Here is an 8,821-nt window from a genome sequence, read left to right on the forward strand (position 1 = left end):
TACCCGAATGTTATTCAAAGGATTTTACCTTATCCTATTTCAGATCACAGTCTAATTCTTTTGGAGGCAGGGGGAATGGCAAGGGGGAAGATTCCTTTCAAGTTTGAAAATATGTGGTTGAAGACAGATGGGTTTGTGGATAGAGTTCAATCCTGGTGGAATCGGCATTCATTTATGGGTACACCTAGTTTTGTGTTTGCCAAGAAACTAAAGGCATTGAAGGAGGACATAATTCAGTGGAATCATAGAGAGTTTGGTAATGTAGATTGTCATAAGAAACAATTGCTAGAGAAGTTGAAAACTTTAGATGCTTAGGAAAAGGAGCTTGGTCTCACTGATGAGGAGAAATGTTATAAGGTAGAGCTGAGGTCCAAGGTGGAACATCTTCTTCACATAACCCTTCAATTTGGAATCCTATCTTGGAAAAAATTGAGCGGAAGCAAGTGAAAAAAGTTGTATTTGTCTAAGAGGGGTAGATTGACGTATTCTTAGAGCACATTATATAGTCTTCCTACCTACTACCTATCGCTTTCATCATTCCTACTCATATGGCTAATAGAATTGAAAAATTGCAAAGGGATTTTCTATGGAGTGATAGCAAGAATCATCTGGTAGGATGGGATAAAGTTTGTGCGCATATAGCCAATGGTGGTTTAGGTATAAGGAAACTTACTACTTTCAATAAGGCATTATTGGAGAAATGGTTGTCGCGGTTTGGGAAAGAGGAGAATCGGCTGTGGAGGAGGGTGATAGCTTCAAAGTTTGGGGCAGAGTGGGCAAGATGGACTTCTAAGTTAGGTAGGGGAGTCCATGGATGTGGTTTGTGGAGAGGTATTCGTAAGGGCTGGAGGATGTTAGAAAAAATACTCAGTTTGTTGTTGGGTTGGGGAATTTAGTGAGATTTTGGAAGGATGGGTGGTATGGAGATCAACCTTTTCAAATGGCTTTCCCGAGGTTGTATGGTATTGCTATTGACAAGGAGGCATCTGTAGAAGCTTCTTTGGCAAGGCAAAAGGCGGAGGATAGAAGAATTTGGAATGTTCGTTTTATTCAGGAATTTAATGTTCATTTTATTCGGGAATTTAATAGATGAAGGGCTGCATTTTATTCGTATCTTGGGAGCCAATACCCCTTCTATGGATGTTGGAGATCGGTTAAGATGGAAGTTAAAGCCTAATGGGGATTTCGACATCCGGTCTTATTATAACAAGTTGCAGAATTCTCCCTCAATTGTCTTTCCTTGGAAAGGTATATGGAGAGTTAAGGTCCCTAGACGTGTTTCTTTCTTTGTTTGGTGTGTAGTTTGGAATAAGATCCTAACAGGGATAATCTAAGATTGAGGGGCTTGGATTTTGTGGATTGGTGCATTATATGTCGACAATGTGGGGAGATGGTGGACCATTTACTTTTTCATTGCGAGATGGCTTATCGGTTATGAAGCTTTGCTTTTATAACTTTTGGAGTGTTGTAGGTCATACCTAGATTGATTCCAGATTTTCTTTTTGGCTGGTGGAATTGGTTAGGGAGGCATTCATCTCAGATCTGGAATTTAGTTCCGTTGTGCATACTATGGTGTCTTTGGAAGGAACGAAATCAACGGACTTTTGAGGATTTGGATAGTTTCGGTGATCAAATACTTGCATCTTTTACTGGAACTCTTTTTGATTGGTCTCAGGCTTGGGAATTCATGACTAGTGATTCTCTCCCTTCTTTTATTAGCTCTCTTTCTCTTTTGTAATTAATTTGTTGTTTGGTTTTCTTTTCTTGTATTTTCCCTGTTCTCTTTTTTCCTTCTTGTATTTTTTGGCTTACTCTGTGCTTTTCTTGCATATAGTAGCCTTTCATATATATATATATATATATATATNATTTTCTATGGAGTGATAGCAAGAATCATCTGGTAGGATGGGATAAAGTTTGTGCGCATATAGCCAATGGTGGTTTAGGTATAAGGAAACTTACTACTTTCAATAAGGCATTATTGGAGAAATGGTTGTCGCGGTTTGGGAAAGAGGAGAATCGGCTGTGGAGGAGGGTGATAGCTTCAAAGTTTGGGGCAGAGTGGGCAAGATGGACTTCTAAGTTAGGTAGGGGAGTCCATGGATGTGGTTTGTGGAGAGGTATTCGTAAGGGCTGGGAGGATGTTAGAAAAAATACTCAGTTTGTTGTTGGGTTGGGGAATTTAGTGAGATTTTGGAAGGATGGGTGGTATGGAGATCAACCTTTTCAAATGGCTTTCCCGAGGTTGTATGGTATTGCTATTGACAAGGAGGCATCTGTAGAAGCTTCTTTGGCAAGGCAAAAGGCGGAGGATAGAAGAATTTGGAATGTTCGTTTTATTCGGGAATTTAATGTTCGTTTTATTCGGGAATTTAATAGATGAAGGGTTGCATTTTCTTCGTATCTTGGGAGCCAATACCCCTTCTATGGATGTTGGAGATCGGTTAAGATGGAAGTTAAAGCCTAATGGGGATTTCGACATACGGTCTTATTATAACAAGTTGCAGAATTCTCCCTCAATTGTCTTTCCTTGGAAAGGTATATGGAGAGTTAAGGTCCCTAGACGTGTTTCTTTCTTTGTTTGGTGTGTAGTTTGGAATAAGATCCTAACAAGGGATAATCTAAGATTGAGGGGCTTGGATTTTGTGGATTGGTGCATTATATGTCGACAATGTGGGGAGATGGTGGACCATTTACTTCTTCATTGCGAGATGGTTTATCGGTTATGAAGCTTTGCTTTTATAACTTTTGGAGTGTTGTGGGTCATACCTAGATTGATTCCAAATTTTCTTTTTGACTGGTGGAATTGGTTAGGGAGGCATTCATCTCAGATCTGGAATTTAGTTCCGTTGTGCATACTATGGTGTCTTTGGAAGGAACGAAATCAACGGACTTTTGAGGATTTGGATAGTTTCGTTGATCAAATACTTGCATCTTTTATTGGAACTCTCTTTGATTGGTCTCAGGCTTGGGAATTCATGACTAGTGATTCTCTCCCTTCTTTTATTAGCTCTCTTTCTCTTTTGTAATTAATTTGTTGTTTGGTTTTCTTTTCTTGTATTTTCCCTGTTCTCTTTTTTCCTTCTTGTATTTTTTTGGCTTACTTTGTGCTTTTCTTGCATAAAGTAGCCTTTCATATATATATATATATATATATATATATATATTCTTACTTATCAAAAAAAAAAAAAAACATTGAGGTATTGGTAGTTTCTGAACAAGTTGGTTGCCATGTCTTCAAGTAGTCAACACCTTTAATATGGTAGCGCCACTTGATGAGTTTGGGTATTTATAAACTACAAAAGTCTTTCTATTTTTATTTTATTTTTGTTTTAGAAGAGGGTATAAGCGTAATTCAATTGATTATTTCTATTTTATGGTTTTTTTGGACTAATTTAATTTTGAATGATGCTAGGTATACAACAAAATTTGTCATATAATATAATCACAAAAATTAGTTATGATATTCGTTTATTATGTTTTGAAATCCACCAAATCTATTCATCACCACACCAGGTTATAAATTATGAAGTAAAATTTGAGTTTAGCTTACCTCTAGTGCTTTTTTAACTGGAATCTCTTTTTGTTTTAATAAGAAATTGTCACATCACTCACTAACTAAATAAAAAGTAGAAATTAAAATTCACTATAACTTGATATTGTGTATTTAAAAATAAATAAATAAATAAATAAAACCTAAAGTTAAAAAGTACTGGAGGTGTGTCAAATCCATAAAATTTATAATGTCTTTAACATTTTTCCTATAGTTTATTAGGGAGAATTAAATGTAATATCTAAAAAGTAACTTTACAATTTTCGTTTGTATATTATAAAATAATTAATTATATATAGTATTAAAGAGAATTCATAGGATCTGGGTCAAGCACCCTATGAACTAATCAAGTTCTTAGAATCGTGTCAATAGTTGCAACCATTATTCCTCATCAATCATGACAACAAGGATCTTCGAAAATGGTCTTCCATAACAAGTCATGATGATCCTTTATAGATAGAGCCATAGATGTGGAGAAAAGAACACATGTAGACACACTTGAATAGCCAGAAAATAATATGCTCTCTCTTTATTTCCTCAAAAGGAGAACTGTATGGTTACGCCCTCTAGTTTGGCACTCTCTCATGTAGAATCTAGATTAGTCTTATATAACGAAATCAGCTAAGACTTTTTTTTTTTCTCTAACAGAGATGACAAATAAGAATGTAGTTTCATTATGAGGGTTTCTTCTTCTTCTTCTTCTTCTTCTTCTTCTTTTTTTTTTTTTTTCCACAATTTGATATATGCCTATGTTCTCTCTTTTCTTAGCTTGGTGCTAGTTAACTCCATGTATCTCGGGTTGTTATATTTGTTCTTTAATTATACATACGCCTTCCCTTTAAGAGTTCACAAATCAATCTAACCTGATCTCAATGGCTTTGCTTTGGCATGGTTAGGCCCACACAGATTCCAGCCTATTCCTTTGTTAAACAATTAGTCATCTTGCAAATGCAGGGTTCAACTTCAAAGGACAAGGATTCTCATCCTGGTTTAATTTTGTCTGGTTTCGAACTCTATCATCGAATTAATTAGGGTCATTACATTAATTAGATATGCATGTTTAAGAACCAACCAGCTTGGCTCAATTCTAGGTTAAAGATAAAAAACTAACCCAATTAGGGTTATGTTTTTAATATGTGAAGATAGAACAGTATCCGCTCAAACCAAATTCAGACATTAATAAATGGCGCCAGTCATTTCAAGTTCTGGAGCAATATAATCCAAGCAATAATAAAAGATTAATGTTCAACAAACTAGAAGGAAATTCAATTGGTGCCTTATTATTCCACAGGATCAGATGAAAGACATTGTAAATAACTTGAAGGAAATGATAAGAGCAATCAAGTTACAGAAGGACCGTGCAAGGCACTGTTGTGACATCAAAGAGGCCCAGGGAAAGTCCGGTCTCCCTCTGTTCATTCCACCTCTCAACCTGCAGCAATTTCAGATCAAAAGATGGTAAAATGGTTTAGATTTCCATTCCATATGTAACCGATTACCAATTCAAGGACTGCAGAAAATATACAGGGGAAGAGATATTATGGTATAGAAGATGATAGAATAGAAAAGACCAACCAAAGGACATTATGGTTCTTTAAAGATTCACAACTTTTGTCCAAGCTACTGAATTTTAAATTATAAAAAGCTTTCAATTAGGGGTGTGTGAAAAACCGACCAACCGACTAGACCGACCAAAATTTTAGAGTTTCGGGCAGTTTTCTGTTATTCCAGTTCAGTTTCGGTTTGAGTTTTATGAGTTTTTTGGTTTTCAGTTTTGGCGGCGGTGTTGAATTTTTTCACCCAAAGCCGACCGAACCAAACCGATTATATATATATATATATATAATTAAATATATATATATATATATATAGTGGTATGGTATGAGTGTAACGGCTAAGTGCTCTCTTGTTCGAGCCTTCGTGTAAACTTTTGAGTTTTTTAATTTTTAAAACCATTAAAACCCTAGCATATTTATAACTTCTAATAACACCTAGATTTCACTCCAGCCGCCCCCCTACCATTTTCTTTCCCGCCGCCCCTCTCACCTTTTTTTTTCTCTCTCTCACCATATTGTCTCTCACCATTTTTTTTCTCTCACTGGGCATCTTATTCCTTTCTCTTCTTCTCAGTGCCAAACCCCTCCCCGATGCTGCTATTATGATTTGATTTTGCTCTTGGTATGTTTTCTGCTTTTTTCCTTCTTGATTTTGTTTCTCTCATTCCAGAACCACCCATCTTCTTCTTCTCTTTTTCTGGTTGCTTTTTTTTTCTCCCCTCCCAAACACCGAAATCCAACCAAATGAAACCGAAACCGAATGTAATCGGTCGGTTCGGCGTTCGTTCCTTACATGTCGGTTTTGGTGCCAAATATGCTGAAACCGACATTATCGGTTCGGTGTAAAAACTGACTTCAACTCCGACCAACCTGAACTGATTACACCCCTACTTTCAATAGTAATTTTGGTGTAGAACACAATACTGTGGATCTAGGGAACAAAAGACTATGAATGATTCTTAGACCTAAAACAAATCTTAACTGGATCCAAACTTCCCACCATTTTCTACATCCTTCCATAATCCTCACAACTCAGTCCCACTAAATTATTAGGTACAAAAAATTTCAACTTCAAGGGCATGATGTTTGATCATGTATGCCAATAAATTGTCAACCGTGTAATATTTCAACAATTTCAAAGTTACAATGCTCTTGAACAATTGACCAGTATGTCCTAAAAGGCATGAATTATAAGCAATCTTCACCATCATTGTTTCAAAGAAAAACCCCCTTGCAGTGCATTATAAATTTGTGCAAAGTGCAAATGTCAGGATGCATGGACATTGAGTACATAAATATTGAAATAAGAGCAAATAGAGGGCTATAAGCAGCTTAGATTGACTATATTACTAGAAAAGGTTGACTGACTTGATCTATACAGATCAAAAGAAAATATTTTATGATACCTAAGGAAGACTGGTTCTTCTACAAACACACAAATTCACAACTTGCTTAGATGCCTTGCCACTTTCACATGGGTCTATAGTGGCAAGACACCTCAGAAGATTGTGAAAAAGGTTGTGAATTTGTGTGTCTGTAAACTTATTAAAGGAAGAAAGGCGAGGTACAGAAGGCATAAAAGTAACTTGACAGTTGACATGAAAAAGAGGTTTTGGATTGTCAATTGGAAGGAGGTATAAAGTACAAACTAGCAATAGTTTAACTTTGTTTCATCATGCTATTCAAACATCCCAGATTCTTACAATTCAATAAGTTAAATGTAACACAAACTGCTAACTGAATATGGTCTCCTTATTGGACAATCTAAGATGAACCAGAGCAGAAAAGTTCAAAAAGAGCGTGATTATGTAATTTATGCTTTATAACACGCTTCATGACTTTAAAAAATCTAATCTCTTTATTAAAAATGTTGCCATAAATTCTGGTATTTAATAAGTGCAAAATTAAGAAATGTTTTTGCCAATTGCAAAGCTAGACTACTTACCCAGTCACCTGGGCAAAGAGAACGATAATACTTGGCAAATTTCTCACATGCACCAGACTCTTCACCTTTTGCTGCCAAGCACCTGCAGTTGAAATTGTATTTTCATAAATAAAAAGAACTCTGCCAGTAAGTGTTTTGTTGAACCCAATTGAAAGTTAGTAAAATGTACTTGTGAAACTCAACGTAGCGTGTGAAACAATGTCTGGTTTGATTTGTTGTAGGGAATCGAAAATCTGCAGGGGCTGTTTTCAGTTCAACTTCAATCTGAGAGTAAATAGCAGAAACATTGAATAAGTCAAAAATATGTAACAATTGAGACCAAAAAAACAAATGAAAAACGATTAACTTATCACAAGCTAATCACTATAGTCACAAAAAGTTGATAAAACTCAGTATTTAGACCAATACATGAGTATTGAAAACATATCTAAACTTAAGCACTTCTGATCCATATGACATTCTAGTGGGTATCACTTTGTCTTCTATTTAGATATGCATTTTTAGAAACATGAATAAATGCACCAGCACCATATAACAATACTTTTAATTGCTAACCCAGCATTATATATTTCAAAAACAATTGTAACATCTCTAAAAGGCCATGGAGATGCATACAGTTGTTAGAGTCAATTCACAGAAATCTTGACTTCACAGCATTCAGAAAAAGTTGGTAAATCATTTACAGACCACCTTGCAATTGGACATAAAAACTCTAGCAGATTGAAAAGCACACACATTTCTTAAATGGAATTCATCTACAATTCCAGTTTGGCAATTTTAAGAAAATTGGTTGAATCCTAGAATCTATGACCATAAACAATACTGAGACCATGTTGTGCATTTCAATCTTAGTTATTTTCTATGAAGTCTATGGCAATAAACAACCACTACAAGCCCCAACAACTTAAGTCAAATCAAACCCATATTACTACAGTTTCAACCAAATTCACTCTAATCTCAGAATCCTATTCCTTTGTTTTTTGAATCAATAATCTCAGAAATCTTAAACTTCTAAGGGGAAAAAATATTCACGCATCCAATGATTCAATATTAATTATTTCTTTTAACAAACAATAGAAAGTATTAAATAATACCCAGAAAAAATTAAAAGAAATGAACAACCAAAAAAGCGTAGATTCATAAAATTATGGAAGCGAAAAGAAAGTTCCAATCAGCAACCACTATGAACCAACAAAGTTTCAGACTTTGAAATGGCCCCCAAAAAAACAGAAAACAAATAACTTAAAGCTATTTTCTTGAGGTTTCTCGGGAACCAAACAGAACAGAAGAGAAAGAGAGAGAAAGTACCTCCGCCATGAGTGGTCCGATCAAAGGAGAGCAATTGAGCGAGAAATAATAAGGGGCTCTGATTCAAAAAATTTCGGAATATAAGGAAATGCTCGGGCTTTCACACCGGTTCGTACGGTCACTTAGGGTATGCTTGGGTCCAATACAGGCCAATTGGATTTTTTGACCCAATCCATTACGGTGGATTAAAAAATAATTAACCCAGCTCAACCTATCAAATAAGTTTAACTCAATTCAACTCAATTCATATGGGTTAGATTGAGTTTGGTTGAACTTATAAGTTAGACAAATTTTTTATTACTACTATTATTAGGGGTGTTCACCAAAACCGCACAAACCATACCAAAATCACCTGCAAAATAACATAACCGCACCGCACCGCACCGCAAGTAACAATGCACCGCACTGCACCACATGATGCAATGCAGTTTGCGATTTTATAATATAAAAACCGCACAA

The 8,821-nt window shown here is 35.6% G+C and overlaps 1 protein-coding gene across 1 annotated transcript; it reads right to left on the bottom strand.

Annotated features, from left to right (window-relative positions):
* Nucleotides 1-4,706: 4,706 nt before the first annotated feature.
* On the bottom strand, nucleotides 4,707-8,509 carry LOC112007571 (cytochrome c oxidase subunit 6b-2). The gene is given in 5 exon segments (XM_065772055.1): nucleotides 4,707-4,952; nucleotides 4,955-4,985; nucleotides 7,055-7,136; nucleotides 7,224-7,318; nucleotides 8,363-8,509. Coding segments are annotated over 5 exon segments (237 nt in total). The 5' UTR covers nucleotides 8,372-8,509; the 3' UTR covers nucleotides 4,707-4,932.
* Between the last annotated feature and the right edge of the window lie 312 nt (nucleotides 8,510-8,821).

Source organism: Quercus suber, unplaced genomic scaffold (assembly GCF_002906115.3).
Source record: "Quercus suber isolate HL8 unplaced genomic scaffold, Cork oak 2.0 scaffold_53, whole genome shotgun sequence".
NCBI lineage: Eukaryota > Viridiplantae > Streptophyta > Magnoliopsida > Fagales > Fagaceae > Quercus > Quercus suber.